Consider the following 17,414-nt stretch of genomic DNA (forward strand, 5'->3'; position numbering starts at 1 on the left):
TATCTCTGATTCCAGTATCAGCAATTCTCATTATTTCTTGGCAGTAGAGGGTGTTTTTCAGACTGGAGGCCTATGACCAGTGTGCCACAAGCAGTGATGCTGGGTCCACTGTTGTTTGTCATTTGTATTGATGATTTGGAGGGGAATACAACAGGCATAGTTAGTAAATTTGCAGATGACACCAAAATTGGTGGTACAGCAGACAACAAAGATGATTATCCAACAGTACAATGGAACCTTGATCAACTGGGTCAGTGGGCTGAGTTGTCGCAGAAGGAGTTTAATGCAGATAAATGTGAATTGTTGCATTTTGCTCAGTGTTGTTGAACAGAGAGACCAAGGGGTACAGATACATTGTTCCTTGAAGGTGGCATTACAGGTGAACAGGATGATGATGAAGGCAGCATTTTGCACACTTGCCTTCATTGGTCAGAGGACTGAGCGCAGGGATCGGCCGTCATGTCACAACTATAATTCTGGTCGTCCCAGAAAAGGGTGTAGAAAAGATCTACAAGGATGTTGTTTAAACTGAAGGGTTAGAGTTGCAAGGAAAGGCTGGGATTTCTTTTCCTGAAGAGTGGGAGGCTGTGGGGGTGACTTTATAGAGGTTTATAAAATTATGATGGGAATAAATAAAGTGAACAGCCAAAGTCTTTTACCGAGGGTAGGCAAGTTGAAAACTGCAGGGCATAAGTTTAAGGTGAGGGGGGAAAACAAATTTAAAAGGGATCAGAAGGACAACTGTTTCCACACAGATGGTGGTACACATATGGAACGAACTGCCAGAGGAAATGGTAGAGACAGATACAATTACAACATTTAAAAGACATTTGGACAAGTACATGGTTAAGAAAGGCTTAGAGGGATATAGGCCAAACTTTGGCAGATAGGACTAATTCAATTTAGGAAACCTGATCAGCAAGGACGAGATAGGCTGAAGGGCCTGTATCCATGCTGAATACCTCTGATTCCTATTTGTGTACTCATTTGTACGTAACACTGGGTCGAGGTTTATTTGGACTGTTTATTTTGAGGGGAGAGCGATAGAGGTTTTCAAAATCACGAGGGATCTAGACAGAATAGCCACTGAGAAACTGTTCCATGTTGATTACAGGACTGAGAACCAGATGGCACGGATTTTAAGAGATAATGGGGACTGCAGATGCTGGAGAATTCAAAGATAATAAAATGTGAGGCTGGATGAACACAGCAGGCCAAGCAGCATCTCAGGAGCACAAAAGCTGACGTCTCTGATGAAGGGTCTAGGCCCGAAACGTCAGCTTTTGTGCTCCTGAGATGCTGCTTGGCCTGCTGTGTTCATCCAGCCTCACATTGGCACGGATTTTAAACTGGTTTCCAAAAGCAGCAAATATGAGATGAGAAAACGTTTTCAATAGGTAGTTGGTCTGGTCTAGAATGAATTGCATGGAAGCATGGTAGATGTGGGTTCAATGGAGGCATTCAAGAGAACATTGAATTGGAAACAATAATCATCCAATATTCAGGGTAACAGGGAACAGGCAGGTATTTAGCAATGCTTAGAGAGCTGTTGCAGTCACAATGGATTGAGTGGCTTTCTTCTTCACCCTAACATTTCTGTCACAGTCCTGTGGAAGGATCACCGCACCTGAAATGTTAACTCTGTTTTTTCCTTCACCGATGCTGCCAGACCTGCTGAGCTTTTCCAGTAACTTTGTTTTTATTTCTGTCACCGTGTCATGCATTATTCTCTCATCATTTCTCTGTAGCTGCTGAAATGGTGTATCACCTCTCCTTACTACTACAGTTTCATCATCCACAGTGTTGTGCTTTAGTGTTAATTACAATCTGTTCTGCATAAAGTTTATGCTTTAGTGGCATTTGAGTTTTAAATGTTTTGACACTTCATGGTGTTGCAGGATACTGCTACTCAATCTTCCTCAGATAATTTCAAACTGTTACAATGCAAACAGCTCTCAAAAGAACACATCCGCTATCAGGAATTCACCTGGTGTTCCTCAAACAAACTGTTGGTAATACTCATAATTCAGAAAGCATCAATGCGTAATGACAGAGCAATGTTTCAGGTTGACTATCTTTTCTACTGATCTGAACTGTTAACTCAGTTTATCGCTCCAAAGATGCTGCTTGACCTGCTGGAGTATTTTCTAGTACCTAGTTTATGTTTTATATTCCAACCATTTCCACGTTCAGATTTCATATTAATAGTCTACAATACATCTAGCAATTGTCTCAGTGCTCTTGGTGGGAACAGTGTGTACAAATTGGCTGCAGGTTCCTCCAATAAAACTATGATTACATATCAAAAGTACTCAGATGTACATCTTACCTCCCTTCTTCCAAGTTTCATCATACTTTGTTTTGCAATTTCTTTGCCATTTTTATATCTCCCCTTTCATTTCTTTATTAAATTGGGAAAATTGCCACGTTAGGAAATGTGGAATGAAGCAAGGTAAGAGGGAGGAACAGACTGAGAAGAGAAAGTACATTGCAATAGAAGTTAAGAACATCCAAAAGTAGATTGATTATCTGTCTTGACTCCTTTCCCAAACCCCTAATTTCCTCAGCATCCAAAATTCTATTTATTTCAGCCTCAAGTATTCTTTAAGTTTGAACAACCACAGCCACAGATAGACAATTCTAAAGATCCCCAATATTCAGTGTGAAGAAATTTCTCATCTCAACATTAAATGATCAGTTCTTTATCCCAAGGCTAAGACACATGCAGTGCTTGAGATTCCCTAAGCAGGAGAAAACAGCTTTTAATATCTACTCTGTGAACACCTTCAGAATCTTATGTTTCAGTGAGATGACTTCTCTTTGGGAAGCTCTTGTTATGACTAACTATCTAACACTGGGGACAACTGAAGAGCTGCAACTATAACCGCTGTACTTCCCCATTGGGTAGGCAAGGGCTTAGTGGTATTATCGCTGGACTATTAATCCAGAGACCCAGATAATGTTCTGGGGACGTGGGTTTGAATCCTGCCATAGCAGATGGTAGAATTTGAATTTCATAAAAAAAAATCTGGAATTAAGAATATAATGATGACCATGAATCCATTGTTGATTGTCGGGAACACCCAGCTGGATCACTAATGTCTTTTAGGGAAGGCAACTGCCATCTTTACTTGAGTTGGCCTACATATGACTCCAGACACACAGCAATGTGGTTAACTCTTCACTGCTCGCTGGGCAATTAGGGATGGGCAATAAATGCTGCCTAGCCAGCGACACCCTCATCCTGTGAATGAAGTTTTTTTAAAAAATCCATCCATGAATGCTACCCAACTGCTCACATGGTACTGCTCAAATTAAGTCACAGTTGTTTTACAACAATAGAATTATGTATTCCATGCAATGTATATTATCAAACAGCCAATATGCTGTTGTATCAAGACAACTGCAAGTGCAGACAGCAATATCAAGATCTACATATGCTGTTAAGAAATTTAAAGCGTAAACAAAGACAGTCAACCTAGTCCGTGGCCTATTCTCAAAGCTAAGATGTTGGCATGTTTGAACAAGTTATTCAGATTCTAAGATGTCTGATGCCTTTGTGTTAAAGAGTGCCATAAAGCAAGGATACATTGTGGCTCCCTAACTCTTCATTCTTATTTGCAAAAATTGCACAGACATATTCACAGGTGTTATTAGGTTCTGCTCAGTGAAGTTCTTTGATCTTTCCAGACTCTGTGTCTCTAACAAACTCTAACAGGTAGCATTTAGAGAGTTTGCGTGCACAGTTAAGAGTGTTCTAATTGCCCACAACAAGGAAGACATCCAGAATATGGCAAAAAAAATGAAGTGCTCCCAAAAATCTTCAAATCATATTTCAAGGACTTAAGCTCATGATTTATGTCAGTCAGCACTAAGGACATGGTTATGAAGGACCACACTTAATCATGATTCGGAATAAGCATGATGCTGAACATTACCCAATCTTTAAACATTCTCATGTCTGCCTTTATGAAGGGAAGGTCATGAATGGAACTGATGAAGATGGTTGGACCTAGCATTCTGCCTTGAGGAATTTCTGTAGCAATGTTATGCAATGAAGAAGATTGACCTCCAACTTGCATGTTAGGAACAATTTCAACCAGCAGACAGTTGTCCTGATTCCTATTGACTCTGATTTTCCAAGGATTTCTTGATACCACACTAGGTAAAACACTGCCTTCATGCCCAGACCAGTTTTTTGAACCAAAGCTGTAATGAAGTCAGTAGGTGAGTGGTCTTGTCAGTTGCCAAAGTGAACATCATTGAGTGGGTTAATGCTAAGCAAGCACTGCTTGATAGGACGACTGGGGACACTGTCCATCATTTTCCTGATGATCAGGGGTAGACTGCCGGGACAGTAATTGACCAGGTTGGATTTGTTTTACTTTTTGTGTACTTGCAAACAAAGGCAATTTTCCACATTGTTGGTAGATGCCAGTGTTGACCTGCTTTGATATCGCTTGGCACATAAGTAATCCTGTGCTAAGCTTTAACTGGTTGACAACTCATTTTTAGATATGCCTGGTGTTGATCTTGGTATGTCATCGTGCATTAATCATTGAACCATGGTTAATTCTCTGGCAGAGTATGGGAAATGCCAGGGCATGAGGCTACAGATTGTTTGAGTACAATTCTGCTGCTGTTATCCCACAATGCCTCATGGATGTAGAGTCTTTCATTGCTAAAACTATTCAAAGCCTTTCCTATTTGGCTTTGGTGCCACACAACTTCCATCTAAAATTGTAATTGACTTGAGTCTTACAATTATAGTCAAACTGTTACACATTTTCATTTGCATTAAGACATAAAAACATCCAAGTCTGGGCTTGCAAGTAGCAAATAACAGTCCTACCACACTAATGGTGGGCAATGACCAGTCCAATTAGACATAATCAAAGCATCGCTATTTGATGTTCAACAGCATTACCATTGCTGAATTCCTCCTACTATCAGCATCCTGAGCTTTTCCTGTAAACAGAAATGGAAATGATCTGGCTCAAGCACTGAGGCTACAACAGCAAGTCAGACTCAGAATTCTGCAGAGAAACTCACTCCTGTCTTCCCAGTCCCTGTCCAACATTTGCAATGCACAAATCAGAAATATGGTGCAATTGTTTCCATTTAGATTGTGTAAGTCCAACAACACTCAAAAAGCTTAATTCCATTCAGAACAAAGTGGACTGTTTGACTGGCACTCAATCCACCAACTTCAACATTCATTTTCTTCCCCACCGACACACAATGGAAGTACAATGATGGTTGTAAATGGTACACAAACTCACCTATGGTTCTTTGACAGCACCTTTCAAACATCTAACCTCTGCCACCTAGAAGGATAACATCAGCAGATGCATGGGAACACCACCACCTACAAATGTCTCTCCAAGTTTCACACTATCCTGACTTAGAACTTTGAATCAGATCTCCACTTTTACCACTGTCACGACCAAGAATAGTAGGAGGAATTCAGCAATGGTAATGCTATTGAACGAAGAGCGATGGTTCAATTATCGCTTCAGCAATTTAATTAATGACCTTTGTTCTAACACAAGGTCAAAAGTAAGGATATTCATTCATGATTGCAATGCTTATTATTATTATGAAATCCTCAGTTATTAAAGCAGACCATATCTGCATGCAGCAAGATCCAGGAATAATTTAAGCTGGGGCTGCTACATGGCAAGCAGCATCTATGCTACCCAAGCACCTGGCAATGAGTGCCTTCATGAAGAGAAAATCTATCCGTCTTTCTTGGACTTTCAATGACAATCCCATCACTACATCACTCTCAACCAACATCTTGTGATGAATGGTTTACCTTGGACTAAAATCATAGGAATGTAGGAGTGGGAGTAGGCAATGCAGCCCTATGGACCCACTCCACCATTTAACATGATCATGACTGATCTTATCCTGGATCCAATTCCACATTCCTGCCTGTTCCCCTTAGTCCTTTATTCCATTTTTCATCAGAAATGTATCGACTTCTTTTTTGAATCTGTTGGTTGCTCTGCCTTTATTGGTGTATGGGGCAGTGAGTTCTGCAACCCCCTGACAGTGGTAATTTCTCCTCATCTCAGTTTTGAACCTACCTCCTCTCAACCTATGATTGTCCCATTAAGGTGAACATCTGTTCAACGTCTACCTTATCAATCTCCTTTAGCATTTTATATACTTCAATCAGATCGCTCCATATTCTTCAAAAGTCCAGCAAATATAAACCCAAGCTTTTCACTCGCTCCTTGTATGATAGCCCTTTCATCCCTGGAATCAATTGGTGAACATCCTCTTGAACTGCCTCCAGTGCTACCACATTCTCACTGAATCAAATCAACAGTTATGGGCAGTGAACACTTCAGAGGTTTGGAATTTTACGCTGCATAACTCATCTTCATATTTCTAATGTCAGTTCACCTTTGACAAAGTGTAAGTCAGGAATGTGATGAAACTCTATCCATTCCCTGTATTCCAGGTATAGCTGAACAACACAAATACCAACACCATCCAGGACAAAGCATATTGCTTGACAGGAAAATAATCCACCACCTTGAACACTGACTTCCCACTCCATCAGCACTTAGTAGCAGCAGTGTCTACGTCAATAAGAAGCATCTTGACAAAGTCTTTTCAACAGCACACGGCAACCAATGACCTCTACTAACCAGAAGAATAAGGGCAGCAGATGCATAGTAGCGCCACCACCCGCAAAAGCCCAAATCCAGGGCCATACAATTCTGACTTGAAATATCACTGTTCCTTTTTTGGCACTATGCCAAAATTCTGGCCATTCCTCTGTAATGGCACTGTTGATCCAACTATATCATGAGTCAGTGGCTTTAAATAGATTTTTTTTATAGAAGTAATTTTCACTTATTAAACGTTAAATTTTCCACAGGTGGAGGGCTAGATACGGATCTAACATGCTTAACTGGTCATGAATCAATTTTCTGTCTACAAAGAAAATGGTATCAGGTTACTATCTTTAAACAGAAAGAAGAATACAATTAAATGCAACACTTAAGTTGTTTTAAGAAACAAAATAACTGCAGATGCTGTAATCCAGGTAGACAAACAGGAGGCATATATGAGAGGCGGGGAAAGGGTAGAGCCAGAATGGTGGTGATAGGTGGACATTGGTAGTAGGCATGGCCTCATTGGTCAGCAGGAGGGATCAATCCGGTTGGTGGCCATCTCCCACCCATCCCCTGGCTCCCCTTCCAACCTCACCTCCTCCCTTCCATTCCACCTTCTGACCCTCCTTTCCAGCCACCAACTGGATTCATCCCTCCTGTCTACTGACCAGGTCTTACCTACTACCAGTGTCCGCCTATCACCACCATTCCACCCCTCTTTATCTGCAGCTGTTCCTACCCCCACATCCAGTCCTGAAGAAGGGTAATATCCAAAATGTTGACTGCTCCTTTCCTCTACATGCTGCCTGCCTTGCTGTAATCTTCCAGCCCCGTTTTAAGAGACAGCCTGATTGTATTGGTTCTTTGGAGATCTTATGCTTGGAAGCATGCATTTCAACTTAGAGACAACTTCAGGGAAAATTCAGTTTGCAAAAACTAATGATTTGCATCCAGTTCACAGACTCTACCTAAAAGGACAAACTCTTGGCTCTAAGCCTTCAGGTTCTTTTAATCTTTTTAAGCAGTATGTTCATATTTCTGTATATGGTGGAATATAATCATTGAAAGTGAGGTGATGACTGCCAGAAGTTTTTGGATAATAACCACTTTTTAATTTTGTTTCTAAAAAGTACATGGGGCCATTTATCACACCCTGACCAATGCCTCAAATTCAGACTAGTCAGCTCAGCAGTTTCCAGGGACTCAGCCAGAGACCAGCCTTGTCCATATACGTTGCTGCTAACTGGATCACTCTTATGTAAAAGCAATCGAGCATATCTGCAATTTCAGCATTATGCCAAACAAACATCAACTATTTCTATTTTAAAAAGTTCAGAAATGTGAATTTATTATAAATATTAATTTACAATTGTTGCTCAAACTACTATCCACTTCCATGATATTACATTTAATAAAAGGAAATTATACTTTGAAAACAGTAAATATAGAACTGCAGTTTTCACTGAAACCAACAACATGAGAATGAACTGAATTTTATTGTTTGACTTCACAGGAAGAGTATTGGCTTGCAAAATTTAAAACAGAATTATAGGAGCTTGAGAAAGAAAGAAAAATGAAAATTCAGGTTTTCTTCACAAATCCAGGTAGGTGGTCCGACTATGAAGTTAAACAATTTGCAGATTTTCGTTCTTTAGAACAATATGTCCAATTAAAAGCTTAATTTTGTACAGTTTAACTGTTTTAAGGACTTTGCATTGGCCAAGCATCTCAATATTACTGTTATCAATATATAAAGTGGGAATGTATCAAGTATAGTACTATGAAAGTGCAAATAGTAACATTTTTGCAGAGAAAAATCAAGGTTAACAGTTGGCTTTATTATAAAATTCCCATTGTCTTAAAAAATAGTCTTGCATTTTTTTCTGATTTTCAAATTATTCCAAGACATTTAAAATTTGTAACAGAATGTACAATTTTAAATCCGAATGACCTTGTGACCATGCACAGCCAACATTACATTGAATGGACCATGGTTCAAACTCCACAAATTAAACAATGCTTTTACAAAAACAAAACCCCACAAAACTACTAACTCCATATATAACACCCTTACATATCTCAACTTTGCAGTACATATTCAATGCCATGTAAAACATCTCTTTTTATTTCCAATACCAAACTCAAATTACTTCAATATACTACATTGTCACAGACTGACTCAAGGTAAAACTGAACTGAGAGAGAAACATCTCAAACTTAAAACCAGTTACACATCTTGGGCTTTGCATGGTTGATATTTAAGCTCCAAATTTTAAAAACTGAATTAAATTCTCCAAGTTAAAAAAGCAACTTGGTTTAAAGCATGATGGTTTTAAAAATAAAAACTTTTCTAATAAAAATTAGCACAATTAGTTCATTCCAGATAATGATTTAGTCCTTGGAAAAAGCTTAATTTTTTTTGTATGACAACCAAATTTTAGCATTCTGTGAAACTTATCACTAAAAACCTCCACAGAACAATACCCAATATTTGATGCAAAACTGTCCACCCAAAATACAACTGGCAACAATCAAGCTAAAGTATTTTCAAAGTCATACTTGCGTTCATCTGATCTTAAAGTGATAGTCTCTGATGCTTCAAAAATATGTGGCAACCAACCAAGTGGGTCAGGCAAAGGCACAATGATGGACTGACTGAGTAGGCCAGACTTTTGATTGATTGTTGTGGCTTTCATGTCATTTGTATTTTTTTTTGCCTATAAGGGATGGCTTTGCATTAAAGATTTCTTCGGCCTATATTTCAAGTCTGTTAAGACCAGTGGCACTGACAGTGCTTTTAACTGAATACTTCTTTATAGTAAGGAAAAGACTCTACGATTGCACTTACAATAAAGTGTTTATGGAGTTCAAACGCAGTGCGCCTGTTAATATCCACTTCTGATTTTAAAAAAATGATCTGTTTTAAAACAGCAACCACTGAACAAATCAAAGTATGAGCTACATTTCTGCAGCACCCATGCCATTTGAGTTCCAATTAGCATCAAATTCCATTAAAAGATGCCACCTCCTGGAGATGACTCCAAAGAGTTCTGATTCGTTCAGACTAGTGCAGGCACAAGCTGAATGTAATAAAGTTAGATTTACTTGGATTAAACTGCTTAAATTTTGGCACCACATTTCACTTATAGTAGGCAGTGCTTCCTTTTCTTTGCAATCAGCTTCTACGTATTCCAAAAGGCTCTCTCTAGTGCATTTCTTGGTGATAGCAACAGTACTGTTGGATAAGATAGCCTCTTTTCCATGTTTCTACCAGTAATTTTACTTTAGTTTAGATCCTTTAGAATTGCTAGTTGGTAAGTACAATAAGTTAAAGACCAAGGATCCAAAAGTTTTATGCTCTTCATTGAAAACTCAGGGACTGGTGTGGGACTGACAACTGAAACAGCCTTTTGAGAGCTCAAACCTTTTATGGATCCCACTACCACTGATGGGTTCCCCATCCCTCCTAAATGATACATCAGCCTAGGGTCCGTGCTGAACTAAGCTTTTGGGACAAAACGTAAGTGACTGCAACAGATACCTACACTGTTGCATTTACACCAAATGAATTTGTTCTTCCCATTCATTTGATGACGTGTTAATCTGCTGGGAGTTATCACCCAACAACATTACACTTCTGCTGTCACTCACACCTGATGTTTCTGCTTGTGGCTCAGATTTTGTAGCACCAATACTTTCTGAAACTTCTTCAACTTGGGTTCCTTTACCTTCACTCATGACTGTAGCCTCAAACAGTGCATGGTCCTCGTGAAGGCTCTGGAGCATCTCAAGTCTGCTTGATCCTTGTTCCTCTGCACTGCTGAGTTGCTGAGAATTTATGTCAGTTTCAGAAGATGCTGAAGGAATTAATGCAATGCTCTGAGGATTCATGTCATGGAACCATGCCATGATATTCCCAAGGAGATTTGCATTCATGGCAGGATCTGCATCTGTGGATTCAGTTCCTTCAGCAGACAAAAATAATCTACTTTGTACATCAAAAGGCTGAGAGCCACCAAACCTGCTGGAGTAAGGATCACTGTTACCCAATCTCATAAAGCTGTCTTCCAAATCCGTCAGCTGAGAGTTGCTCAAAGCTTCAGCAGTGTCTGTACTTCTCTGGGTTGCATCAAGCTTTGAGGGTAAAGAAGTACCAATGGCCCCTAAAGATAACTCGTTGCTAAGGAAGTCTTGCGGCTGACCACCGACTGCAAGGGCAGACTCTTGCAGAGACAGCTGGATAGCTAGCAGGATATTTGGGTCATCATCATCAAGTGAGCTCAAAGCCTAACAGAAAGGAAACAATTGTATCATAAATGCCAAGACTTTGTCAATGGTTTTCTTCTATGCTTTCAGATATGCAGATTAGAAACTATTTTAACGATTTGAACAGAATCTTACAATGAAAAACAGCAGACTACCCAAAACACAGTAATATCGAGTTTTGAGAAGATTTGTAGCTCAGGTTGAGTTTCTGGATGTGAGTTTGCTCGCTGAGCTCGAAGGTTAGTTTTCAGACATTTTGTCACCATTGTAGGTAACATCATCAGTGAGCCTTCGATGAAGCTTCATCGGAGGCTCACTGATGATGTTACCTAGAATGGTGATGAAACGTCTGAAAACTAACCTTCCAGCTCAGCGATCAAACTCACATCCAGACACAATAATATGTTTTAAGAATGACAGGGTTGGAAGTACAAGTCCATTTCCAATTAAAATCTATGGATGCAAACAGAACAAACAAGAAATACCATTTGCTAACAACAGTAAGCTTTACAAATTGCAGGCAGACAATTAATTGTTACACAGGACTTTGGGGGGAGAAAAGGGGTTCATCTGAGTGTACTTTTTGTTCAAAGTGGCAGGTTGGTATAATGTCAGATCTTTCCATTGACAGATAAACCGAAGTAATGATGCAAAGTAGTGCATTCATAATTCCCGACACAGCAAATTTCCATCCTTGTTTGGCCACACAGATGCTGAGCAGAGGTGAGTACCCACCCACAGACTGAAAGATAAGTTACTTGAGTTGTAAAACAAAATCCTCCTTTGCTTACTCCTGCCTACCATAATGCAGAGCAGCTTTTGTAGAAAACTGGCAGCTCAGCACTGCGAAATCAAATACTTGAAGAAAACCAAAGTCATGGAGCAGTCAATAAAAAAAAAACCCAAAGAAATGAAATACATCCAAACAATTTTCTTCAAGTATTCTGATTCTGTACCTATTCAACTTCAAAACTGAAATGGCTTAATTTTTTTAAAAATCTACAATCTACAGATAATAGTTACACAAAAATGCTCATTACAATCCCTCTGACAGGTTTTTTGTGGGATACTTAATAGGGATTTATCACATTAATTACCAGCCCTCAACTTCAGTTTCTGTTTCAGTGATTAGCAAGTTCAAGGTTTGATATTACCGACGTAAGTACAAGTGACTTATGGCAGAGTGTGATGTCAGTTACATAACCAAAAACTAGATTGTGAAGAATTCTTTCCATGGATTCTCAAATATAGGCAATTTAGTTGTTTAGTTGTGAATCACTAAATATCTGATAAATTGTAGAACATTAATCAAAATAAATGCAACTGTGCAAAATTTATGACTTTTCCAACCTAAACATGCAGCAAAGCAAAAACAGTTGCAAGATAGTGGATCGCACTAAGAGAAATACCTGTAGAGAGTCTTGATTCTCAGAGTGACTGACAGGTGTATACTCATGAAGCGAAGAGCTGTGCAAAATACTCATGGATGCTGAACTCACCATGGAAGCATGTCGTCTGCTGTTACCTTCATGGGTATCTAGAATGAAACAACAAAACAAAATACAACTAAAATAGTAGTTCTAAAGTGAACGCATGTTTGGATTGGTACGAATGATCATCTTTGTTCTCTGTGGAAATAGCTCATCAATAACTTCTATATTTAAGTAGATATTTCCTGCAACTTGAACAAATTGACTAAAGCATAATAGAGTCAGATATATTGCCATTGAAAAGATAACTAGCTCAAAATAAATAAGGCTAAAAATGTACTAAACTATGTTCACTTTTTATTCTTCATCTATGTTTTGACCACATGCTGTAATCTGAATTGAATATCCTAATTTCTTTGGCTTTATGATAAATTCATGGGATGTGGGCATTGTAGGCCAGCATTTCTCATCCTTCAACTGCAGAATCTTGGAAGACAGTAAAAAGACCAGCTAAGGATAGCAGATTTCTTTATTTTCAGGCCTTTTACGACAATCAACAGTGGTTATATGGTTAACATTATTGAATTCAAACAGTCTAATTTATTGAGTCTAATTACAATCACGTAATCAAGTTGACCAGCACCTGCTATGGTGGGATTCGAACCTATGTCCTCAGAAAATAGACCTGTGTCCCTGGATTAATACTCCAATGACATAATGATGACACCACTACTCATTAACCACTGTTCACATGAATTAAAACTGCTGGTAAAAAGGACTTTCAAATCATGCAGATTAAGCATTGACAGCAGAATAAAAGTATGTAGAAAAGCATTGTAACTAAAAAATACCTTACGTTCGCTGCACCAACAAGCATTTCCAGATTTTTTTTCAACTTCATTCATTGACCACACTCAATTTCGGAGGAAGTGACTGCACAAAGACTCCAAGTGCACACGAGTCAATTTTTCGTTTGTATGAATAATGAGTTAATGCATCCCTTCCTTTCCTAAGCTATCTCCAAGAAATAAAATACCAGGCTCTAGTTGACTGAGCAGGTAACTACTGCTGCCATGTAACAAATTTTCACAGGCTCTTGTGGTGCAATGCTAGTGTTCCTACCTCTGGACCAGGAGACCCCAGGTTCTAGTCCCATTTGCTCCACAGGTGTGTCAAAAGCATGTACAGACAAATTGATTAAAAGTACTATAAACAAGCTTTCACAAGTGAAACATCAGTTTTCAGCTAGAATCTACCCAACGCCAGAGATTTGGAACTTATTGTGGGTGAATCTCTGGATGAATACACATACATTGTGTATGCTGTCACAGACACAATGAAGTAGTATAGATGCAGCACTCTAAAAAAAATTCTTTCATAATCCGCACAGCTGCTGGCTAATACTATTGTACTCAATTGTTTAAGGACTTGTCGATGTTGTTGAGGTTGGTTGGCTTGCTGAGCTGGTTTGTTGTTTTGCAGACTTTTCGTTACCTTGCTTGGTAACATCCTCAGTACAGCCTCCGATGAAGCGTCGGTGCATTCTCCCACTTGGTTTTTAAACTCTGGGGTCCGTTGAGATGGATTGCCTCACTTCCAAGTTTCCTTCATAGTGGAATGTATATGGGATCGAATCCAATGGGTTTATTAATAGCATGCTTTGTGGAGTGCCATGCTTCCAGGAATTCTCGTGCTCATCTCTGCCTAGCCTGTTTCAGGATCTTGGCGCTGTCCCAGTTGAAGCCGGGTTCTTCTTGTCCATGTGGATTGAGATGAGTGAGTATTGGTCGCGTCTTTTTGTAGCCAGCTGGGGTTCATGTATTCTTGTTGTCAATTTCATTCCTGTTTGTCCGATGTAGTGTTTCTCGCAGTCTCTGCAGTGGATTTCGTAGATTACATTAGTCCTGTCCATGGTGGGGAGTAGGTCTTTATTTCAGGTGAGCAGTTGTCGTAGGGTTGGCGTGGGCTTGTATGCCACTCTGATGCCCAGCGGTTGTAGGAGCCTTGTGGTGAGTTCTGACGTGTTCCTGATGTAGCGTAGTGTGATGAGTGTGTCAGGGCGTGTAGAAGCTTTTTGATGCTGTTCTTGTAGGCATCTTCTGACCTAGTTTTTTGGATATCCATTATCCTTGAACACTTGGAAGAGGTATTCTTCTTTCTCTTGGCATAGTTCTGTGTTGCTGCCCTTTTAAACAGTGTTCACACACAGCTTTGTGTGTGTGTGCTGGGATGATTACTATTGAAGTTCAGTACCTGGTCTGTGTGTGTGGCTTTACGGTGTACTTTCGTTTGCCGTTCCCTACTTGTCTTGCACTCTACCATGATGTCCAGGAATGGGAGCTGTTTGTTCTTCTCCTCCTCTCTGGTGAATCTCATTCTGGTGAGGGTGTTGTTTATAAATCTGTGCGTCTGTTCTAATTTGGTGCGTTTAATGATGACATTCCGCTATGAAGGAAACCCAGAAGTGAGGCAATCCATCGCAACAGACCAGAGTTTAAAAACCAGGCAGGAAAACCGAAGCTTCATCAGAGGCTGCACTGAGGATGTTACCAAGCATGGTAATGCAACGTCTGCAAAACAAACCAGCTCGGCGGGCCAACCAACCTCAACACCCACAACTTCAGCTTCAGATCTACACTAAAACCTTAGTGTTGTCTAAGATACTGCCTTCAGGTTCTTGGGTACTGTAAAAATACTTTTATCTAATTCTGTGGTAAATAACATAAATACCTCAGCATTGGCATTGGGATGTGTTATTGTTTAAAAGTTTGAAGAGACAAAAGGGAGAGGCAGGAATGCATCGTTTTAATTAAAAACAATTACACATTTTAGGCTTTTGTTTTATCATTTCAAAACAACATTGTTATAAAGTAACTCCTGATATTTGAGTGGCTTTAATATTACAATGTCAGCATGTGATCCAAAGCCGTGATGTGTGAATCATGGAATAATAGAATCCCTATGATTTGTGACTTGAAGACTTCAGAAATATACGACTGGAGGAAAATTTTCACTGTTTGCACATCTGCAGGAAATCTTAAGACTAAAAACCAACGCATACTAATTTGAGCTTAAAAATAGTGTACCTAATTAAGCTAGCATTTCTATTTTAAATAGATCATGAATACAAATGCTATAAATTTCTTGCACATTGTCCAAAAAATGTTCAAGACCCAAATTCATAAGAATAATTAGATTATAGTAGTGCTTAATTTCTGTACCCCTTATTTTCCAAGTAATACTGTTTTCTGAATGAAATGCAGTTTGGTGTTGTGGAATCAGCAAGGCTAGGCTGAAGACTATCCATGCTGAGTTTTATTTGGAGTTTTACTGCCAACGGAGTGAAAAGTTTGTAATTTCATCACTCTGGTCCTAGTCCGAACTTAGTTTCTATCAGTGAAATAAAAAGTCAAGTTCACCAAATAACTTAGAGTACAGAATAAATGAAACTTAATAGCAGCTTAACATTTTTAACATTTAAAAAAAAATTCAAAGTTTTGAAAAATAAGAATAATGTGAATAATGAGTTTTCACTGTTACCTATGGTGCTATCACTGGGCTCTTCGGGATCTGGAGTATTACTGCGAAGGCTATGCATATCTCGCCGCCGTTGTCTATGTCGTCGTCTGTACTGGAATTCAGCATATTCCTAAATTCAGCAAATAAGTGGTTGCATCTTCAGGAACAGATTGCACAGTACTTGAACATATAGCTATAAAACAGTAAAAATGTAGCCAACACCAGCCCACAAAAATCTTACATCTTGTCAACTTCTGCCATTAAGGTACAACAATATCCTTTGATCTTTTCATATTGCAATTGTACCCAACTGCCAATGCTGACACAGAAGTACCTTGCTTTTGCACCCCTCAGTTCTTCAGCCTTTGATGTTTGTACTGTATGTACAGAAACTTCTATGCTAAAGTTGTGTACTCGATAGTTTTGAAAACTGTTCTATGTATTACTATTTAAGTATAAACACAGAATCAGAATAAGTCATACTGAAATAAAAACCAAAGTCATGGCTTGTTATTCTTCATCTTTAAACCTATTTAAATGGAAAACCACATCTGGTCCTGATGTAGTTAATAATATACTTAAATGATTGATATAAATGCACTAGTTGCAATTTGCTGGAATGCAGTTTCACAGTTAATTGAGTACAAGGCAATACAGCACAGCTGAGGCCAACTTGTTCGCATCTTAGTACCAGATACCTATTTTCTAGGTGCCACTGAGAACCAATTGAGGAGAGGGACAGGAAACTTCATCTTTTTCTTTATCTGAAGACACCAAAGGCTAATTGTAACAAACTAACTCTGCTCCTTTAATCAGCTGATTTAGTACAGACCAACAAGTGCATCTTTGACCTTTGGGTTTGTATGGCTTTGTTCCTCATGCAGTATACCTTGTCCAATCAAATTTGTGTTGTTTAAATGACACCAATTCACCCAGTATGCAGACTGCAATCAGTAAGGATAGGTGACATCTCCTCCACAATAATAGTCAAAACCAGCAGCCCACAAAGCTATACTCCTAATACAGTCACAACTGTGTGGCCAAATTCAGCTCTAACTCCACCTACAAATTTGCTGATGACACCACCTCAGTGGATCGGATGTCAAACAACGAGACAGAGTACAGGAAAGAGATAGTTTACTCGCGTTGTGTAAAGACTACAACCTCTCTTTCAATATCAGCAAAACAAAAAGTGCCGGTCACTGACTTCAGAAAGTGGAGTAGAGGACACTCCCCTGTATGTATCAATGGTACTGAGGCAGAGGTGATGGAGAGCTTCATGTTCCTCTGTGTAAATATCAGCACTGATATATCCCTGGTCCATCAAGATCAACATGACAATCAAGTAAACACACAAATGCCTCTACTTCTTTAGATGGCTAAGGAAATTCAGTGTGTCCACAAAGACTTACCAATTTTTATAGATGCACCATAGGAAGCATCCTATCCGTATGGATCACAGCTTGATATGGTAACTGCTCTTCCCAAGACCACAAGAAATTACAGAGAATCGTGACTGCAGCCCAGTCCATCATGAAAACCAGCCTTCCTTCCACTGACTCCATCT

General features: G+C 39.2%; 1 protein-coding gene across 6 annotated transcripts in view; it reads right to left on the minus strand.

Moving 5' to 3' along the window:
• Positions 1–7,947: 7,947 nt before the first annotated feature.
• Positions 7,948–17,414, minus strand: part of ankib1a (ankyrin repeat and IBR domain containing 1a) — a 90,857-nt gene continuing 81,390 nt past the window's right edge. For all 6 annotated transcript variants that reach the window (XM_048554217.2, XM_048554235.2, XM_048554210.2 and 3 more), the window contains 3 exons: positions 15,869–15,977; positions 12,308–12,435; positions 7,948–10,919 (listed from right to left, as the gene is read on the minus strand). In XM_048554217.2, the coding sequence (XP_048410174.1) occupies positions 10,188–10,919; positions 12,308–12,435; positions 15,869–15,977 (969 nt within the window). In that variant the 3' untranslated portion in view covers positions 7,948–10,187. The remainder of the gene's footprint in view (positions 10,920–12,307; positions 12,436–15,868; positions 15,978–17,414) is intronic.

Source organism: Stegostoma tigrinum, chromosome 2 (assembly GCF_030684315.1).
Source record: "Stegostoma tigrinum isolate sSteTig4 chromosome 2, sSteTig4.hap1, whole genome shotgun sequence".
NCBI lineage: Eukaryota > Metazoa > Chordata > Chondrichthyes > Orectolobiformes > Stegostomatidae > Stegostoma > Stegostoma tigrinum.